Source organism: Xenia sp. Carnegie-2017, unplaced genomic scaffold (genome assembly GCF_021976095.1).
Source record: "Xenia sp. Carnegie-2017 unplaced genomic scaffold, XeniaSp_v1 HiC_scaffold_24, whole genome shotgun sequence".
Taxonomy (NCBI): domain Eukaryota; kingdom Metazoa; phylum Cnidaria; class Anthozoa; order Malacalcyonacea; family Xeniidae; genus Xenia; species Xenia sp. Carnegie-2017.
In genome coordinates, this window is record NW_025813487.1 from 9,130,329 (window position 1) to 9,152,224 (window position 21,896).

At 36.3% G+C, this 21,896-nt stretch overlaps 4 protein-coding genes across 4 annotated transcripts; 3 read left to right on the plus strand and 1 right to left on the minus strand.

Annotated features, from left to right (window-relative positions):
- The first annotated feature begins 3,607 nt into the window (after positions 1-3,607).
- LOC124450595 lies at positions 3,608-10,638 on the plus strand. The gene is made up of 4 exons (XM_047001227.1): positions 3,608-3,638; positions 9,090-9,218; positions 9,813-9,999; positions 10,087-10,638. The coding sequence occupies exons 2-4, from the start codon at positions 9,143-9,145 to the stop codon at positions 10,283-10,285; spliced, it is 462 nt and encodes a 153-aa protein (XP_046857183.1). The 5' UTR covers positions 3,608-3,638; positions 9,090-9,142; the 3' UTR covers positions 10,286-10,638.
- Positions 4,131-5,592, plus strand: LOC124450591. The gene is made up of 2 exons (XM_047001223.1): positions 4,131-4,339; positions 4,541-5,592. Exons 1-2 carry the CDS (start codon positions 4,221-4,223, stop codon positions 5,370-5,372), a joined length of 951 nt encoding a protein of 316 aa, XP_046857179.1. The 5' UTR covers positions 4,131-4,220; the 3' UTR covers positions 5,373-5,592.
- A 3,085-nt stretch (positions 10,639-13,723) lies between the features above and the next one.
- On the plus strand, positions 13,724-14,572 carry LOC124452089 (putative nuclease HARBI1). Its single transcript, XM_047002682.1, has one exon. It carries the CDS (start codon positions 13,724-13,726, stop codon positions 14,570-14,572), a length of 849 nt encoding a protein of 282 aa, XP_046858638.1.
- Positions 14,573-18,345: 3,773 nt separating this feature from the next.
- Positions 18,346-21,559, minus strand: LOC124450592 (catenin alpha-2-like). Its single transcript, XM_047001224.1, is given in 8 exon segments — positions 18,346-18,628; positions 18,631-18,639; positions 18,946-19,102; positions 19,264-19,356; positions 19,682-19,834; positions 19,967-20,056; positions 20,145-20,347; positions 21,414-21,559. Coding segments are annotated over 6 exon segments (585 nt in total). The 5' UTR covers positions 20,000-20,056; positions 20,145-20,347; positions 21,414-21,559; the 3' UTR covers positions 18,346-18,488.
- Positions 21,560-21,896: the final 337 nt, after the last annotated feature.

Here is a 21,896-nt window from a genome sequence, read left to right on the forward strand (position 1 = left end):
ACTTTTATACACTCCTCTTTCGGGATGGCTCTTATTTTTGCTGTGATTGCAGTTTTAAGTTCTTCAAAAATAAGAGCCATCCCGAAAGTGTATAAAAGTTCAAACTTTATCTCTGCTTGCAACGAAATGGTGGACATTTCTTGGGAAAGCCATAAATTGAAAAATTGACAGAATAAACAATCTTCCATAAACTGAATTATGTGTGGTTGTAATTGAAATAAATTTTAATTAAAGCCATAATTGAAATTTTCATGGTATCTTCACCCTACATAACATTATTTCAGATCTACTACAAATGGCAACTGCCTCTCTAGTTTATTGTAAACTCTGCTTGTTGGTGACAATTCTGTGGTGACTATTTTGAGGCTGATGACCTCTATAGAAGTATTTTTATATGCTGAATAATATTCAAAACATCCAAGTTTTTTAAATCTTTTTGAAACTCAGAATAACAAACACTTTGATTCTATCTCAAGTATGGTGGCCATGTCAGTCTGTTTTGAAACTATTGATAATGCTGGAAGTGGTTTTCTGTTGCTGAATTAGTCAGGGCAGAAGCTGTGTTAAACACAAAAGATATGGCATGGACTGGGTTTGTTTGTTTGTTGGCACTCTCTTCAGTTACATCCTGTAGCATTTTTCTTACTATCCTGACATATACTCTAGTGCTTATAGGTGGAATTTATTATTTAACCAAAGAATTGAACCTCGAACTCTATCTAGAGCTTGTGTATCCACTAGTAATTAATTGTGTGTTTTGTTTTGCTTTGAAGGCTTAGCTCCTCAAGCAACTGCATTCAAACACAATCATTATGTGCCTTTGATACTTGGTGGGAAGGGAACTAAAAGGAAGGGAAGTACTCACTTGTCTCAAGCTAAAATTCCTAGTATACAAACAAAGTTGAGGTTTTTGCCTTCTTCTGGTCTTACTGAGACAACCATAATAACTAAGGCTCTTCCATATAGTACATCTCACAGAAGCACTTTGGGTCCTTGTGATGCTTCTTCTATTTCATCTTCTACCTTGCAATTAACAGATAATAAAACTGCAAATGCTTATTTGCCTGGAAGTTCATATGATGTTGGTTTTTATCGGGAAAATTGAGAGATATGGAAATTCATAAAATTGAAAAACGTGAAGAATGTATTCGTACCTGATGAATGTTATGAATTTCCTAAAACTGTTGATGTAAATGGTTGCAGTAGGTCCTTTCGACATGATTGGCTGAATGATTATCTTTGGCTTTCGTATTCTCCAAGTCTAAATGGTTGTTTTTCCTTATCATGTGTTTTGTTTGGTGATAGGTTTCCCTCCAAAAACAATCGAATCAAAAATTTTTTTCTGAGCCATTGACACATTGGCCTGATGCTAAAAGTGCATTTAAAAGTTATATAAGTACATCATCAGGTCTTCATGTTCACACTACTGCTCGTCTTAAGGACATATTGGATCAGAGTTCCGGTAAAAACCAGCCAATAAACGTCATGATTGACAGTAACTTAAAGAAAAAGATTTCAAACAACAGGAAAAAATTACTTCCAGTAGTTGATACCATCATTCTTGCAGGTTGCCTTCAGTTACCCTTAAAGGTCATCGGGATGATTCTCAGTATCATCCTGAAGTTGGTGAATATTCTGAGAAGCATGTTGTAAATTTTATTGAATTATTAAACTTCCATATTTGTGCAGGGGACACCATTTTGCAAACCCATCTTAATCATCATGATAAAAATGCCTCGTACATCTCTAAATCTACTCAGAATGAGTTAATTAGGTGTTGTGGTCAATTCATCACTGAGCAGCTTCTAGTTGAAGTAAAAAAGAGCACGTTTTATGCATAGGTTGCAGACGAAACATCTGATATTTCTAATAAAGAACAGATGTCTTTGGTCTTGCGTTTTGTTGTCGAGGCGTTCAACATAAGGGAAGCATTGTTTCGTTTCATTCATTGTAGTGAGGGTATGTCTGGGAAGGACCTTGCATCTTTCATTTTGAAATGTTTAAACGAAGAGTTGAATTTGGACATACAGGACTGCCGTGGACAGGGGTATGATGAGGCAGGTGCTTTTTCTGGATGCATTAATAGTGTGCTGCAAGGATTAAGAATTTGAACGAGAAAGACATTTACACACATTGTTTTAGTCACAGATTAAATCTTAGTATTTGTTAGATTGTGCTGTTCAATACGTAAGAAATATTTTGGAACATGTGAAGGAAGTTACTAAATTTTCAACTCTTTCCAGGGCAGACAACTAATTTTGAGAGCACTGTCCAGATTCTGAAAAAAAAGAAATTGAAAAGTGCTTGTAAGACAACATGGGCTGAACGTATTACTAGCTTAGATTCTTTTGAAGAACTGCATGTTGCTATTGTGTTTTCCTTGGAAGAAATGAGTTTCAACGTTAAAGGAAGGTGTAATCGTGAGACCTCTAGTAAAGCTTCCCCTCTATTACATCTTTTGACAACTTTTGATTTTATTGCAGCACTCATAATAACTAGATGTATTTTTAATCTTACTCTTCCAGTTACTCAGTTACTTCAGTCTTCTAGTAATGATAAGCCAGTAATAGTTCAGGTACACGATCTTTCTGGAACTACCGATGGAGTGAAAGTTTCGCTTAGATGCAATCGCTGTAATTTGCTTCATGGATATTCCAAGTACCGTAATGGGAAAGATGGCTGGATGTTATATCCCAAACAAAGAAAAATGATCGAGGCTACGGATGTCTGTTTTGTTGATTCAACTTTGCTTCAGTGGCAGCTGTCACTCGCGTAAGTTACAATATAATCACTTGATTAATTAATTTTAAAATAGCAAGTAGATTTTACAAATGAAACATGTTTTCTATAGTTGTCATTCGTGGGTATCATTTAACGGTTTTTCTGAAGCGTTTAATGAAGTACACAATGGCAGTAAGAGAACGATATGTTGTAGATCTGTATTACTGTTATCACGTTGTTACAGTTTTTGGTGGTAAGCATTATTTGCGTTTTATATAAAGATTTTGGAGAGAAACAAGTTGCTGCTACATTTTGGGTCGGCGAGATGGAGAATGAGTCGAGGGAATTGGGGCAACTGGACTTTTTTGGTTTGCTTAAAGAAGATGGGGGCTCTTCTAGGGTACTAGAACAAATAGAAAAAATTAGGGCGAGAAGTTTGTACGAGCATACATCAGACGATTGTTCTGATACTTGCAAAGAGCGCGGTAAGTTAGATGCAATTGTATTTTAAAATTAGTTTAAAAGCTATAAATATATTTTATTGAAAAATAGCTATGATTCTCATCAGGCTAAGATATTTTCGTAATCAAACTTATAGGATGTGGAAGGCTATGGGTTGCCGATGGATTATGGAATTAATGTTTCCTCATTGCATGATGCATAGAAAGATACTTATCTTAGTTTTATATAACATTACTCCTTTGCTTTTCGTTACTTAATAATATTATATGAAATTGTTTTTAGAATTTTGTAAAAGGTATTCCATTTCTGAACTATCCCAATGTATGCACTGAGTCGCCTCAGCATGGAAAGGCATTCTGCGAACAACATGTGCAATATTTGGAAAAAAACTTCCCTAATGTACCCACTAGTGTGGTGGTTTTTAAGATATTGTGGTGTGAAGCCAAGTAACATAGGTATGCAGAGGCGGATTTAAACTTAGTCAACTAAGTCGGGCGACTAACGTATTAACTTGTCACTTTCAAAAAATTCCGTGGGTATTCCTTAAATTATAACACTTGAGTGCTTTAAAATTTCCGCAGGATTTGGGTCCATATACCGATTTTGATTGGTTTAAATTGATCAATTTGCGAGCATTCATTGGTTAGCGTATCGTGCATGATCTGCAGGATCTATGTTCATTCTGTGATTCTGATTTGCCCAGACGAACCAGCTATATAGCTGTAATTGGTGGAGATTTCTTGCAGGATCTATACCAATTTAAAGCTTGTGATTGGTCAACATTGTTAGTTTTTTGCAGGATATATCTATTTTTGGTATATGATGTTGCCGAATCTTCGGATTTGATTGGTTGTTGTAGCGAACTTAGACGGAATATATTTGTCTGCTTCATTGCGCTTGAATATTTATCGATCGTCATGGCTAGCTCTAGCAGTATTTTGGATCGGGTTCTCTCTGACTTAAAAAAAAGTGATGATGTTGCTTTGCTTAAGACCTTTGAGGAATTATGTGGTATATATAATTCTTCTCGTTTCTTAATGCCTGAAGAGCATTTTCCTTTAATTGGACGATCTTTGTATCGTGATGTAAATGCTGAGACAGTCTATTTGCCTCATCATGTGAAGGCCGACAATACGAAGCCATCGGTTGCTCTAAGGTAAAATTAGTTAAATTAAGATAAGTAGAAATGAATATAAGCCTAATTGCGTAGTTGTTATGACACGTTAAGACCAAAACTGCCGATTTGTTGTCATTTCATTGTTGTTGAAATGATCGCTTTTAACTCGCTTTGTTGACATTGCATAAATTGTTGCAGTCTTATAATAATCAAGAAATCTTTCGACTGCTGTTTTATTAGATCTGAACCATCTGGAAATTGTCTATACAGCTCTGCTTCTCTGGCCTTGGTTGGAAGCAATGCTCTCATTCACACTTTGAGAGCTATGGTATCTATAGAGCTTTTTATATATGCAAATTATTATTGTTATCATCCAATATTCACTTCCACCTTAGAGAAGCATGGTGACAAGGTCTCTGTTAGTGCAAAAAATGTTTTGGCTATGTCCTGTTGTTTTGAAAGTGTGGATTCAGGTTTATCAGGGCTTGATCTTGTTAAAATGGAAGCTCTTTGCAACTGTAGAGATAAAATTTGGGGTAGTTTTTTGTGTATACTTGCTCTCTCCTCAGTTACTAATAGAATCATTTCTTTGATGTATCCTGATTGTGGAGAAGTTTCTTTTAAGTTGTTGTTCAACCAAATTATTTCACCTCGTCTTCCTTTACCAACACCACCTACTCAATATAACTATTTATACCTCTTGTTTTGTTCTACAACTCTATTGACTTCTAGTAAAGTCTTTAAGACAAATCACTTTGCACCTCTTATTTTCAAACCTATCAGTAAAACTAAAAGAAAGGCTTCTGCTTTGTTAGAAAAAGCTAACAAGAAAATTCCTCATGTGAAAAGAGAGTCTTCTACTGTTAACATTTCTAATTTTTTTCAACCAGTTTCAACCCCAGCAAGTAATAAGGCTAAACAATTTATTTTGCCCAAATTATTTAGTACTACACAAACACAATCAACACAAAAGGTGCCTGCCATCACTAGTCTTGGTTTAATACATAACCCAAAACAAGAACTTTTGCAATCATTTTCATTAGATTTTCACAGCAATATCCAAATGATGTGAGATATTTTAGAGAAAAAGCTAGAAATATGAATGATTCTCAAAAGCTCCAGCTCATTCACAATGTTTTTAAACCGAATAGATCCTACCCATTTCCTAAATCAGCTGATGGTCGATCTTTTCTTTATTCGTGGCTGGAAGATTATTCTTGGTTGTGTTACTCCCCTTCTTTGGATGGTGCTTTTTGTCTGCCTTGTGTTTTGTTTGGTGATCAGTTTCCGAATAAAAATACAAGAATTAAAAAACTTTTTAGTGAACCAATGACATATTGGCCTGATGCTAAAGCTTGCTTCAAACGCCATATTGGTTTGAGTTCTAAGGCTCTCACCAGAGCAGGTTTGCACGAAAGCACACATAATAAATATTTGTCATTAGTTGGTCAGGCATCAGGAGAAGGACTGCAGATTGAGGTGTTGATTGATGAGCACAAACAGCAAGTCATCAGGCAAAATAGGGAAAAACTTGTATCAATAATTGATACTATTAAACTTTGTGGTAGACTTGGGTTAGCATTAAGAGGGCACCGTGATGATTCTTCATATCATCCGGAGGTTGGTTCTTACTCAAAAGGTGGTGTTGGTAACTATGTTGAATTGTTAAATTTTCGTGTTCGGGCTGGTGACACAGTTTTAGCTGATCATTTGAAAAACTGTCCAAAGAATGCTTCTTATATTTCAAAGACTACTCAAAATGATCTAATTGCTGCTTGTGGACAGGTTATCACTGAAAAAATAACTAGTGAAATAAAAATAAATAAATTTTTTAGTATAATTGCTGATGAAGCAGCAGATTCTGCAAACAAAGAGCAGCTTTCTCTTGTGATTCGTTTTGTAGATAGCAATAGGAATGTTAGAGAAGATTTTGTGAGGTTTTTGCACTGCAAATGGGGTTTATCAGGGAAAGTCTTGAGAAATTAATTCACAGTGCATTAACAGAACTAAAATTAAGCATTGAGGATTGCAGAGGTCAGGGATATGATGGAGCTGGGGCTGTTGCAGGGCATATCAATGGTCTTTCTGCACGCATTCTTCGTTTGAATTCTAAAGCAATCTACACCCACTGTTACAGCCATAGGTTAAATCTTGCAATATGTAATTCATGTTCTGTCCCCTTTGTCAGAAATGTTTTTAGTCAAATTAAAGAACTTTCTTACTTTTTCAATCTCTCTGATGGACGGCAAATGTTACTTTCAAAAGCAGTTGAAGACTATTGCCCACATTCAGGTAAATCAAAGTTAAAGGATGTTTGTCGAACTCGATGGATTGAGCGAATAGATGGTCTAGATATATTTCAAGAATTATTCCTTCCAATTTTTCATACTTTAACTGAAATGAGCCATAATGCTGGTCATGTTAGATTTAACACTTCCTGTTACTCAGTTATTACAAGCTAAAACCTGTGATGTTATGGATGGAATGCATTTAATTGAGTCATTAAAAAACTTGGGAATTTTATTGAGGAATGATGTTGATTTATATCATGGTAAATGGTATAGTGAAGCAGTTTCTTTAGCTAAAAACGTAGATGTCGATGAAAAAATGCCCAGAACAGCTGGCAGACAAGTTCACAATGAGAATCACCCATCTTCTAGCGCTTCAGATTATTACAAAAAGGCTCTCACTATTCCTTTTCTAGACCACTTAAACTCTGATCTTCAGGCAAGATTTGATTTTAGTCAAATCAACGTTTATAACGGCTTTAGCGTTGTTCCATCAAAAATGATTTCGCTAATTAACAGTCTTCCACCAAACAAAAGAATTGGAAAGAGAATTTTCGTTTGTTTTCAGATTTTTACAAAGATGATCTTCCTAATCCCTTAGGATTAGATGCTGAATTGGAATTATGGGAAAAGTTTTGGACAACATATGAGGGATCATTACCGGACAGTGCAGCTTCCACACTTAAAGCTTTAGGGTTTGAAGGTTTTGAGAATATTAAGGCATGTCTACGGTTACTAGCCACTCTTCCAGTTACTTCTTGTGAGTGCGAACGCTCTATTTCAGCACTTCGCATGCTTAAAACTTACAACAGAAGTACGATGGTTGAAGAACGCTTAAATGGACTTGCACTAATGCGAATACATCAGGAAATAGAGCCTACTGTTGATGAGGTGATCAATAAATTTGCGTATGGAAACCGGCGATTAGAACTGAAATTGTAAAAATTTGACTCTTTAGGCTTGGTCATTATAGTTTTGACGAGAAGGAAAGAAAGAGCTTCTAATTTTTTGTATAGTCATGATATCTCATAAATCTTAGTGACAAACGTGTCACTTTGCCTTAATTTTGTATATTAAATAATTTCACTATGGGTAATCCTCTGAGCCTGCGTGAAACCATTTTGAAATTATTTGTATGATGTGTTGCATCATTTTAATATGTCTATTCAAGTTTGAATTAGGAATATTGGGTGTAGTATTTCATCTCTTTCTCGTAGCACTTTTTAAAAGAACATTGAAAACGTCAATTTATGTGTGTCATACACAGCACAATTGCTTTTGTATCTCTGTGAAAATGGTACAAATATACAACATCTTCTGTCACTAGACTTTTAAAATGACCACCACTAAGGTTGTCGAAACGTCAGTCAACATCAACACCAACAGTCCTTCTAAGGACTATACTAACCCGGCGATCTACATCTTAAAATATATATGATGCGCGTTTTGATGAAGTTACCTAACATACAAGAAATATTCACCTTTGTAAGGTCTTAATTAATGCATATGCGTTTTGATCTGGGAATAACAACAACTTTGTCTAATTGTGATACTTGTGAAGGAACAATTGACCTTATGAAAGACCAAATATTTAACTTCATCATTAACAGGGTTACTGACATTTGGAGTCATGCTCTCAAAGGAATTAATAAGTTAACTGTGTCACCAGTCAATAGCATATCTTTTCCTAAACAATACCTTTTTATAAAAGAAATCAGTTTGAGCTTGGAGTATCGTCAAAATTTATGGAAATTGAATGTTTAGGTCAGCGTTTCGACGTTTTCTTTAGCGGTGGTTTGTGTTACTTTTCTGTTTAGCTCGGCAAAATAACCATTAGATTCAGATTATGTGTGTGCATATTCTTGGGGCGAGGTTAAAGGATTAGAATGACAGGGATGATGTAGAAAACTGAGCAATTTTACATCTTTGAAATGTCCCACATTGTCGCTTTTCTAATCAAACTCCTGTTGCTTTGTTGCAAAGGTGTGAAAGGCGAGTATCTGGCGCCTTAAAACCAGACTGCTCTCTTTTTGTTTAAGGCTTCTCATTACGTTGAGGCTGTCCATGTCGGAATTGCATTTTCACGTGGTGGTGCCATTTCCTAGGCATGCTGATGAGCTCTGATATAGGGTGAAACAGTCCTTATAATTCATCATATTAACAATGTTGCGTTAGCAGAATTTTTAGCTAATGCGACCACGCCCATTTATTAAAATTTTGTTCGACCACGCCCTTCCGACTAAGGAATTAAAATCCTGGATCCGCCCTGGTATGTACTCCACAATTGTCATGACTATAATCATGCTTGAGAATAAAGTCCGATTTTTCATGATCAATTCGAGATATATTAACAGAGCTTTTACACTTAATTACAACTGCTCTTGCTTTGGTATATAGTATTTTGCAGGAAAATTGGTACCCCTTTCTCTAAACTTATCTCAATGATATGTGTATTACAGAGCTGACAGAAAATTACTACAAAGAATTACTCTATTTTATAGGTGAAGAATTGATTGACGACACAGGTCTGCTTTCTAACAATGACGTGTCAAAAATGGACGAAACACTGGGAAAGCTTGATAAAGATGACGACACTTTTCCAGTAGGAAATAGTGTTGTGGAGTCACAAGGTATATATTTACTTCGCAATATGAAAAACAGTTTTACATTGTAGCTAATATAGTAATATATATCAGTGAAACCTAAGTTTTCCTACTAACGTAAAAGTGGTCGTTAATGACAGTGTGTTATAAAGCAGGTTTGTGAATGACGGCATGAGTTTGAATTTTTTTAACCTCATCCATATTATATATATGATGAAATTGCAATACATTGGTACCGATAATTAATAACATATTTTTTTTTTAAGATAGAAAAACAACTTTTTATGACAGCATTTGGATTATAGTTATACATGAACGCGTGATGGTGGGGAAATTGTTACTTTGGATTATTTTGATTTTGCGTGCTTTTTCTTTGCCTTCTCGCATTTTAAATGTTTATAAAAGTGTAGCGTAAAAAGTTTCAGGCCTCAAGTCTCAAAGTCATTCTTTTGTAAATGAAAACCAAATCTCTTGACAAATTTCTTGTCGGTTAGAGCTTAGAAAGCCTGGTGTAGGTGTTTCATTCTTTTTGAACAATGCATGGAACAACAAAGCTGTGTATTGTGTGTCGTTTCTAAACACAATTGATAACTAGTGCTAACGCTAATTTGTACCATATAGGCAATGCTGAGTTCGTTAATAATGAGCCAGATGCAATTAAAGCTATTTTAAGAGATTGTGTTGAACAAACAAAAACAAAATGCAATAAGGAAACTGGGGGAAAACAAAGACTTCAAAAGTGGTCAAGTGGGCATTTGTTTATAGTTAGAGGAGGAGGAATAATCGATAAATGGAGTCCTCTTTATAGGTAAGCACAGAGAATGCTTGACAAAAGCGCATCTTCAGAAAAACTTTGTATTTATTATTCATTTACATAGCAATTAATTTTTTTCAGATCTGAAAGCCCTTCTCAAGTGTTTTTGATAACTCTTTCTTGGCTGCGCATTATGTTAAAGGAAATCAACCCAATGAATTGGAGTTCCGTTTTTTTTCCATATGACAATGTGCCACCTAGATGGCTTACAAGCAGCGAAAAAAAGTTTTGCCATGGTCTCAACCATGGGATAAAGCATGGCTGTCAATTCGTAAAATAATCGATAGCCTTCATATCAAAAATCACAAAGACGAGAAATGCCTGGAGAAATACAATCCTTTGCCTTTAAAAACTGAAATCCCAAATGGAAATAAATGGCTGCTGAACAGACTTTCGTCTGGCTTTCCAGGTTTAAAAAGATTCTGTGTGCTATGCCCAAAGTGTATCATTTGTTTTATTTACATAGAATGGTAAAGCACAGAAGTAAATATACTGTTAGATGCTATAAGACTGGTAAAAACCTCTTTTACCAATCGTTCGTAAGACGGAAAGCTAATTCATTCCCTTTTTATTTACGCATCTGTAATTGGAGATGAGCAATTATATATGCATGGTCGATTATCTACAACAAACGAATAATAGTCATTTTTACTAGTATTGAATTGCGTGGTTCATTCAACCTTCATTTCTTTAAAATTTTATTTTATCACTTTATTCTTATTTTATTTTTATGTTAAGTTATGTTTTATTTTATCATTTTATTGCGTTTCGATTAACCTGTTTTGACTATTAATGTTCATTCGAAAATCACCCACCCCCCATTCCCCCCCGTTAGGTATCGTCGATTAATCGAATTGTCTCATCTCTAAATATAATCAAGCATTCCTTTGAACAATTTCATCACAATTCATAGTTTTTTCAACAAGTTATATTGAATAAAAACATACAACATTAGTATTAAAAAATCAAGTTTCATTAAACGTTCAATTAAAATGTGTACATATATGCCAGTTAGTGGTCACTTGCTGTTAGTTCCTCCGCAACTTCGACAGAACCTTAACTATTACTATATGTAACTAATGTCTAATTATTTACCAAGGATCAGTGTCTGGTACAGGTTTAAGTTTCAAACAGAATCAAGAGACCATGTCGTAATAACTGTTTCCTGGACATTAAAAAATTGAAAGAATACCTTCTACATGTCAATGGTGCCTTAACTCAAATTGATATACTTCTGCAATTTACAAAACTTTATAGCTTATTTTAAACTGTGATGCAATCTTTCTTATTTAGAGTGAATTACATACTGAATACTTTTCTCTTTTAATTGACAGGAAAAATCAAAATTATTGGCAGACTGAATTAAATTTCTTTTATATTGGTCATATTACACGTAATTTGAACATATCTTTCAAAAACATACACAAGCTCTAACATCATGAATATTTTCTTTTGATCAAATTTTTAATATTAGCTAAAACCCCAGCTAGCACTATGATAATGTACAAAAAAGATGTTTGCAAATCAATGCAGGAATATGAAGCATTGATGTTGATTGCTTAACTAGTCAAATTGATAAGTATATCATGCATGAAAAAGCATTCTTTTAAATTAGACGAAATCTCTGAGGGTAAATGTTGAACAAATAGATGAGTGTAAGTAGGAATTGTTTCAAAATCTGAAGTGCACAAATAAAACACTGAAAGTATTTTTATGCTTTTACACTGAGAGTGTTAAACGTCCATCAAGTGAAGTAGCCATTTGAATTTCCTTTATATTGGTCATAGTGCAAAAGTGTCTTATGTTGACGAAAACATGCACCAGCTATAAATGACATGAATATTTTATGCGCCTTTTCATTATTGAACAATTGTCAATAAATGCATGGACAAGATAATGGAAGGTGCATTATGATGTATCTTTAAAAACTGTTGAACTTTATTACTGTGGCTGGAATATTCGATTGTTAAGAAATATGCGTTAACTCAAAAGTGAATGATTTTAGCTTTCTGTCATATGAATGAGGGTAAAGGGTTTTTACCACTCTTGTAGCATCCAACAGTGTATTTGTTTTATAGCACGCAGTATTTTCTTGAATCTAGTAAGCCCGACAAAAGTCTATTCGAGCCAATGGTTCAAGCAGTCAAAGCCATTGTGTATCCATTGATCTATGTGGGGTTTCATTTTGGGAAGGCAGTGTTGACAATTGGTGTTCAGTTGCCAGATCGTAAATTAAGTTCATAGATTAGTGAACTTTTGATGAACACTGATATATAGTTTAGTGAGTTTCTTTTAAATTTTACGAAATTTTTAATAAAAAAGTATTCAATTCTAACGACTGGACTGTAATACCTCGACAATGGTCCAAAATCATTGAAAATTTCTGAGTTAATCAGACGTGTTCCGGCAATTTCCAATGTCAAAAGTTAATATAAAACTTTTGACATAAGAGAGCATGAACATTTCATCTAGTTGAAGAAAGGCAGGAGACTGTAGTTTCCCATCTTTATGATTTCTGATAATAAATATGTCAATTATTTTATGAATTTATCGCAATACTTATTCCCTGACAAGACATAACGACACTCGAGTGTGGTTCTGTGATCAGTCACAATATTGTATTCTCATGTGATGCGCTATTACAGTCCATTGTGATGTAATGCGATACATTGTAATGTTGTGATACATTGCAATAATAAAGATGATGCGTTGTTATGCATTGTGATAAATTGTAATGTATTTTGATGTAGTATGATACATTGTGATACATTGTGATGTAGTGTGATGTAGTGTGATGCATTGTGATACATTGTGGTGTAGTGTGATGCATGGTGATGCATTGTGATGTAGTGTGATCAGTGGCGTGCGGTCATGCAAGCGTAGGCAAGCGCCGCTTGCCTAAGCATTTTACCGAACAAAAATTTTTTGGATCAATCTCTGAGCAAAATCAGTTTAAATTTTTCTGTTCTAAACAATGTCAATGTAATCTTTTGTCTAAATTGTCTTTACAGTTGAAATGCTTGCTATTTATACGCGATTTAAGCCCCGTCCACACGTATACGGATATTTTTGAAAACGGAGGTTTTTTCCTCCGTTTTGGCCTTGCGTCCACACGTAAACGGCGTTTTCGGTGACCATAAACGGAGGTTTCGAATACGCTCTCAGAGTGAAGACTTTTGAAAACGCCGGTTTTGTGTTTACGTGTGGACGGGCGAAAACGGAGGTTTTTGAAAACGATGACGTCAATAATGGAGCCCAGTCTAATGAATTTAGTCAAACGAGTACTTTTTAAAATGGCGGATCACAAGTGCATTGCTATTTTATTTGGAATAATTTCAAATTTGATAGCATGCATTAACTTGCACGTTGCAATGATAAACTTTCATGGGCAATATTTAAGAAAGCGGATGAATATCATGAAGTTGCTTTCGGTGTCTAAGATGCCACAAAGTTTTAAAACGAGTAAAGAAAAAAAAAGTTAGACCACGAAGATTTTGGACAAGGCCGGGACGAGCAAGTGCTTGGTGGGACAACTTTGCCAGTGAAATAGTCGTAACAGAGGAATGGAGGGAGAACTTTAAGATGAGCAGAGAATCGATCAACTCTTTGGCGGAAGAATTAAGACCATACATCGAAGGGAAAACACTATAATGGGAAATCAGTCGACGTTGTGAAGCAAGTAGCCGTCACATTATATTATTTGAGCGACGAGGGTCGTATGCGGAAAACAGCTAACGCTTTTGGGCTTTCCCGGCAATCTGTGTCAAAAATCGTCCGGAAAGTGTGTAAAGCCATAACAATTTATCTTGGTCCAAAATATATTAAACTTCCAAGGACTGAGGAAGAAGTAAATTGTCTGGTAAAAAAGTTCCATAGAGTGCACGGTTTCCCTCAATGTTTGGGAGCAATTGATGGAACCCACATAGAAATTAGGCAGCATAATGCAAACTCAACAGATTACATCAATCGTAAGGGTCGTTATAGCCTTAATGTTCAAGCTGCTTGTGATTATAATTATTGTTTCATGGATGTTGTTGTCAAATGGCCCGGGAGTGTGCATGATGCTAGAGTATTTTCAAACTCTAGTCTAAATTCTTCCTTAAAGAGTGGAAAAATTCCACCGTGCAAACGTACAATCCTTCCTGATAAGGATCCTGTGCTAGTATTCATTCTGGGAGATCCTGCATATCCACTTATGCCGTATGTTATGAAGGAAAATTCAAATGGTGGGTCAACTGTGCAAGAACAATACTTCGGTTTGACCTTGTGCAAGGCTCGCATGGTAATTGAATGTTCATTTGGCCGCTTTAAAGCTAGATTTGGAGCTTTAAAGAGAGCAATAGATATAAATATGGATGAGCTACCATGTGTCATTTATGCATGTTTTGTGCTTCATAATTACTGTGAGATAAACAATGAAAAGATTGGAGAAGAAAAGGTTTCCTCTGCCATTGATTACGATAGAGAGTTTCAACCAGCTGTTGTTACTAACAATTTCACCACTGATTGCAATGAAAGTGAGGGTAAGAAAACAAGAAGGATTTTGACCAAGTACTTTGATCCTTGAGAATTTGATGTGTTTGAAAAATATGGAAGAATTTGCACCAATACTTCTTGTAAATATACTTATAATAGATTGAACATGATAGCTTTTCCAAGATTGACCGTGACACAACATTGATATATTGATTTTTAATTTAATTATGTTGGAAAAGTATTATTTGAACATAATATTAATCTACTAAATTATGGAGTTGATTTAATGATATAAATTGTTTCAAATTGTGCTATTAATGCTGTCTTAATAAAAAATAAACTGTGCAAATATATTTTTGTTCTTTTTATGAATAATTGGGGAATACACCTGATTGTTCAGGGTATCTTGGCTGTAAAGTGGTCAAGTTGTATTTATCATGACCACTAACTGCGACTTGTGTGCATTGTGCATAATTATTTGAATGTGGATGTCTAAAAGGTAAAGGATTGCGTTGAGGGACATATTGTGAAAAAAATGCAGTAGGTTGCATCATTGACTTCAGCCATTGTAAATCCTTCAGCAATAGACCCTGACAGCTGCTCCATTATGGTAGTTAGTCTTTCGGAGTGTTGTAAATGCTTTTGATCCATTTCATCAATTTTTTTCTAGCGTTTTTTTCTTCATTCATCTCTCTTCGTGCCAATATTATCAGTTCATTATCTGGTGAGATTTTTCTTTTTCATTTCTCTTGTTTGTATCCCTCAGCTTAGCATCAAGCAAATTTCTTCTTTTCTTAACTTCAGACTCCTGCACTTCTTTGAGGTCTCGATATTGTCTGTTTCTTGTGATATATCGCTGTCAAAGATTGTTGATGATGCAGGACTCGAAGGAGTTGAAGATGAATTTATTGAGTCTACTGTTATGTCTGCAGACTCAAATCCAGCATTTATTGTGGATGTAGCAGGATCCTCCCATATCGCTTCACAAACTTCGAAGTACAAAGAACCACCCTCCCATGACCACTTTTCTTTCCACTATCGACGGCTGCTCTGAATTTGGACCGTATTGCCTTGAGTTTGGTGGTTATTATTACTTTCGTAATATCTTCTTTGTTGTGGGAAAATCTTTCCGATATCCTTGGCGTTTTCTGCAGATGGATATTGCGATTTAAATAAATAAAGTATATCAGAGTACTTGCTCTGACAAGATTCCCAGTCGATGTTCTCAGCGGTTTGTTTAACCTTGTACTCCTCCGTAACTTTGGAGAAGCTCGACCTCATCATCAGTCCAAATATAACATTCGACTTTGCCTTTTCCTTTGGTGGAGCCTTTATTTGACTTGGCCATTCTAATTTTTATTCAAACTCACGAAATCAAACAGAGTGGCCCACGATGCCAAATGTAAAGATGGTAAAGAGATGTTGCTAAATAGCGCCAAAATTTGGATGCTGCAAAACTTGATGAATCTCTTGTTACAAGTAAATGCGCATGCTCTGTGCTTAGAAGTATTAAATTTCCTCCGTTTTTGCGTATACGTGTGGACAGGCGAAAACGATTCAAATACGCTACGTGTGGACGCAAATCTTTTCAGAAACGGAGAAAAAAACCTCCGTTTTCAAAAATATCCGTATACGTGTGGACGGGGCCTTACTGTCGTGATTTTCGGTTTCACTTTGCTACACTTGTAAGATGAGTAAAGTGTATTAAATTAAGTGGATTAAATTAATTTATTAACCAAGGCAAGCGCGCTGCTTCGGAGCTCAATTTGAACATTTGCGCATGCATTAATCTAGATTTGGAGGCTTCTTATTCGAGGAATGTCGAGAAAAGGCAAGCGGCGCTTCTAAGGGCGCCGCTTGATAGCGATTGGTCAACAGTCTTGTACGCTCGCAATTTTAAACACATATCAGCGCACGAATAATATTCGTATATTCAACACATGGACATCCGAATTATTCACGCCGTTAATGTTATCGTTTATTAAAAGATGACTGAGAGCGAAAGGTAATGTTCTGATTTCTAATTCAAAGTAGTAGTAGATTTCTAATTTATGTATGTAGAAGATATTATCTGTAGCATGTTATACTTTAGCGTTATATAAGTCTTGCGTATGAGCTCTGAACGTGATTTCAATGTACTAGAACGCTATTAAATTTTGTGATTATTTTATTCACTAGCAAAGAAGTTATTTACAACAGTCGTGAGTACAGTGGCGTGCGGTGACCGAATTTAATAGGCAAGCGCTGGGGGTGAGGTTCGCGGCATGCCGCGAAGCTATCTGGGGGTTCTGGGGGCATGCTCCCCCAGAAAATTTTTGGATTTTGAAGGCTACTGGAGCGCATTTCCCGCGATTTCTGGGAGTACTTTGTCGAAAAAATGTATCTGTCATGACTGAAACAGTATTGAAAAAACGCGCTACTTAAACTTACGCACTTAAAAGCTTTCTAGAAATTATAAAGTTATTGGATTATATTACCTCTATATCATCAATCTCATGAAAAGAAATAAGAAGCAAAATTTTTGTAGAAAAGCTTTGAAAAGTGAAAAACATTTATTTAAAAAAGCAGCAATGATGCATATGATAAATCCCCATTCCGTACTCTAATAGGTAAATAAGCTCAAACTGTTTCTTAAAGAAATATAAGAAATATAAAAAAATATACAGTACAGTAATTTTAAGGGTTTCATCACTGAATCTTTAATGCTTCAGTATAGTGCATTAGATATTAGTAACATTTAAACAACACTCAACTAAAATATTTTGATAAAGATATGACATCATTTAAACATTAAGTTATATAAAACCCAATGGCTTATACAGTTTGAAGCTTCACATCTGCATCAAGTCATCATCAATCTCAGTACAAATGTTTACATAGACACAAACTTTATGGCCTTTCCATTTTATATGTTGTGAATTGACATTTAATTAAGCATCAAAACACACACAACCTTCTTGCCATCTTTTCTTGGTTCATGAACTTTAACTTCAAAGCATTCAAGGCATCATTAGTGAATCCATTGTCTCCATCCATAGAATTTGACCATGATCAAATTAAATAACTCTGGATAAGGCAGACAATAAATCAATTATCTTTACAGCATTATCATTTTTTTAAGACTCTGCCTGGTCAATAACATCTTCTAGTCATCTTTACTCCTTAGTCTTCCCTGCATGTTGTCAGCAAATAGAACATAACAAGCTCTGCTCCAAATCATGGGTACTGTTGGGGCTGATCATTTCTTCTTGATACTTTTCACAGAGCAAAATGTGTGCAGGGTCTTTTTTACTTTAGGGAAACTATTTTGCAAATAGATAGGTAAATTTACGATTTCATGCATTAACAAATGACAGAAAAGTATGCAGAATTTTATAGACAAAAAACAGGAAAACATCAGTATATTTGGCGTTCTAGTCAGTCTTAAAAAATACGATATTTAATATGTATTTTATGGCTTTTCAAGTGCATGTATAATTGCTTTTCAATCGTTGACGGACTAACAAAACAAACAACTACCTCACCTGTGAGAAGCGATATGTACCTTTTTGTGGAAACTACGACATCCAACAATTGAACGATTGAAGTGTTGGCATTATAAAAGAAATGCCAAAAAAGAATCGTCACAGAATATGGAACTAACGATATCCATATTCTGTGATATCGTGTTTGTTTTGAAAATTCTTTATAATTTACTATAGACACCAGGGGGAGGTCGAGAATATTATTTTTCTGCAAAGCGATCATTTCAGCGGAAATACGTCCGTTGGCCGCCATTTTTTTGGCGACCTCGCCCCAGTAAAGTGAGCCGCTCCAGTTATTATAGAACTCAATGCACATATCCCACCAGAGTTACACATATCCCAGCAGAGCTACACATATCCAACCAGAGCTACATGCCAGTGACAGATTTTACCCAGCGTTAATCGAACATATGTGAAAGTTGGAAAACACTTACTGTCTTCCTCGAGTGATTTCACAGTCTTCTGTACATTTTCAGTATAAGGTCATTGCTCGAAATTTTCCATTTCAGCCAATACCACTGCAGCAACGCGCTCCGTGCATCCACGAATGAGACCAGCAGTCCCATCCAGCGTCTCCACATCTCTCTCCTTTGTCGCCTTGATACAGGATTCAACGTCCTCTCAATATGATTTTCTATCAAAAAACAATTAAATACTTATACAGCAACTGTAAACAGCACATTAGTAGGAAAGGAATGTTGTGGTAAAGTTTGAAGCAAAACACACGCTTGGAAACTGGCTAATACTGTTGTACATTTTGTGTCTAGGTAATCTTTCTTACTACGTTGAACTCATTAGGATCGACGACAGTCACTAGACTTAATTGAGCAAAATGACACACAGCACAAAACATAACACAACAAACACAAACATGCACTAAGAATACACCATGATAAATCATTAGTATATTAAGCAGGTGAGGTGATCAATGTGTTCATACCTGAAACAGTTAGAAATTCGTCAATCTCCGTGATCTCATCCACAGCTTCAACCAGAAGATGAACTTGACTTTCCCAAGTCGCTTTGAATGTGTCGATATTGGCACGTGCCGTACGACTACGTGGGCGGGCTGCCAACGTGCGGGCTGCATTTATCACCTAAAAGTGAGGACTTTACTCGCAAAAAGCTAGGCAAAAAAAGCGGTGTGCGAGCATAAGAAGACTGGGGCTGAATAATACAATGTGTCGCAATACATTTGAATGCAAACTTTTTCATAAGACCTACACAGACACAACAAATATATAGTTGTTTTACCAACCTGTGGACATAAATTGTGAATTTTCTTGGTGATCACTCGAACAAGTTTAACTCCCTCAGCATTATTAGACACAGAGCAAGCAAGATTGGCGACCTCAAGTGACACAATAAAATGGCATTTTTTACATTTACGTTAACCTGTTGCAATTTTGAAAATATGTTAGTCAATGCAGGTACACATAAGTACACAGAGCAAGCGAGATTGGGTATATGTGCGCGTTTTATCTCCCCTCTCCCTCCAGGTTTGTTTTGCTGGGTTTTTCCCGGAGTGCTCCAATAGTTTCTTCCTTTATCTTGTACTTATAAGGCCACGTACCAACTGGTGGTGAGTATACATTTCGCAAGGTGGATAGACTATCTTACTTTTCGTTACGACTAAACGGTTGAAATAACATATACTGTATGCTACAACTCTTTACCTCTTCCAGCTTCGCAGCTCCTTCGCTGAACACAATGGCGCATTCCTCGACCCCACGTTGATTACCATCTTTGGCAGCGTCAACAAGCAACATCAGCGGTACAAGAGTGTCGAGAAAGGTATCCGAGATATGATCAGCCACGGCAACACGCATCTAAAACATAAATTTCTGACAATAAGAAAGCCATGTATGTCTGTTGAGTGTTGACGCATGATGTTTACGGCCGTAGTCAACACACTTTACACAAGTTTTACGTTTTACAGATTGGAGAATAAAGATACAAACTTGACGTCGTAGATCTTGAGTTTTGTCGGCCATGCTATCAATGGACTCATTAAGTTCATCGTTCGGTGTCGGTGTCTGTTTTGTCTCGGCCTGCGCAAAAGAAAACAAACCAAATAAAGGCAAGACGAGACCATCAATTTCATTTCCAGCAACGTAAACGGCATGACTTTAGCCTTACATAATGTATGTATATAGAAACAAGTTCTTGTAGGGCCGTGTGAACTTTGACGCATTCTTCGAGTAACCTTTCCTTCGTTGTTGGACGTGTTGTTGGTAAGTCGGATAATCTTCGCGCTCGGATAAAATCCTTTCAGTTTGTTCTTCAATTCTCAATTGAGTTCGTCTTTCGAGAAAGGCGGCCGGGTCCATGACAAGACTCGCCTGGGAAATGAAGTAAGTCAATTAGGAAATGGTGGTTTTCACTGTAACTATTTGACTTGTGATGATGCTTAAAGTGAATGGTTTGAACCCGGGAGTATCGCTCCATGTATTGAAGGCAACTACCATGATCTATCTCACCTCTCTGTGGATACTGGTGGATTGAAGGCGCAACTACCATGATCTATCTCACCTCTCTGTGGATACTGGTGTATTGAAGGCAACTACCATGATCTATCTCACCTCTCTGTGGATACTGGTGTATGGCAACTACCATGATCTATCTCACCTCTCTGTGGATACTGGTGTATTGAAGGCAACTACCATGATCTATCTCACCTCTCTGTGGATACTGGTATTGAAGGCAACTACCATGATCTATCTCACCTCTCTGTGCATACTGGTGTATTGAAGGCAACTACCATGATCTATCTCACCTCTCTGTGGATACTGGTGTATTGAAGGCAACTACCATGATCTATCTCACCTCTCTGTGGATACTGGTGGATTGAAGGCGCAACTACCATGATCTATCTCACCTCTCTGTGGATACTGGTGTATTGAAGGCAACTACCATGATCTATCTCACCTCTCTGTGGATACTGGTGTATTGAAGGCAACTACCATGATCTATCTCACTCTCTGTGGATACTGGTGTATTGAAGGCAACTACCATGATCTATCTCACCTCTCTGTGGTTGAAGGCAACTACCATGATCTATCTCACCTCTCTGTGGATACTGGTGTATTGAAGGCAACTACCATGATCTATCTCAACTCTGTGGATACCGGTGTATTGAAGGCAACTACCATGATCTATCTCACCTCTCTGTGGATACTGGTGTATTGAAGGCAACTACCATGATCTATCTCACCTCTCTGTGGATACCGGTGTATTGAAGGCAACTACCATGATCTATCTCACCTCTGTGTGATACTGGTGTATTGAAGGCAACTACCATGATCTATCTCACCTCTCTGTGGATACCGGTGTATTGACAACTACCATGATCTATCTCACCTCTCTGTATACTGGTATATTGAAGGCAACTACCATGATCTATCTCACCTCTTACTGTCAAACTTCTGTCCAGGTATAATGACATCATCAGCATATTTATCCTCATCGTCATCGTCATCGTCACTTAATTTCTCCTATGGACATAAAATGTTATGCACGTAAGTGACAACTGAAACGTCATGATACTGGGTGAAACGGGGAAATTTCAAGAACGCACTTTTTCCTCAACTTTCTTTCCGTCCATTAAATCTTGATGCAGTTTATCCGACTTCAGATGTTCTTTCGCCTACAAAGAAATATCAGTAAGCTTCGCTTTAGAAAACTTATAGATAAAGATGAGGTCCATACATAAGCGCACGGGAGCTATCATTTCTGGAGAGGGGAGTAAGAAATTTTCCCCAATTCACAAAGAGGTCCCGCCGTAATTTCGCCCGTTAAAAATTTGCCCAACTTTCCAACTACCCCTGTCCCGTACGCCTATGGGTGCATAAAGTACTCGTATCAATGATAAATATAGATCAATCGGAGAGT

Excerpts from the sequence above, each read along its gene's own strand:
- LOC124452089 (XM_047002682.1), top strand. The coding sequence starts at position 13,724 with ATGCGGAAAACAGCTAACGCTTTTGGGCTTTCCCGGCAATCTGTGTCA.
- LOC124450591 (XM_047001223.1), top strand. The coding sequence starts at position 4,221 with ATGCCTGAAGAGCATTTTCCTTTAATTGGACGATCTTTGTATCGTGAT. Across the intron at positions 4,340-4,540 it reads AAGCCATCGGTTGCTCTAAG|ATCTGAACCATCTGGAAATT; the intron begins GTAAAATTAGTT and ends CTGTTTTATTAG.
- LOC124450595 (XM_047001227.1), top strand. The coding sequence starts at position 9,143 with ATGGACGAAACACTGGGAAAGCTTGATAAAGATGACGACACTTTTCCA. Across the intron at positions 9,219-9,812 it reads TAGTGTTGTGGAGTCACAAG|GCAATGCTGAGTTCGTTAAT; the intron begins GTATATATTTAC and ends TGTACCATATAG. Across the intron at positions 10,000-10,086 it reads AAATGGAGTCCTCTTTATAG|ATCTGAAAGCCCTTCTCAAG; the intron begins GTAAGCACAGAG and ends AATTTTTTTCAG.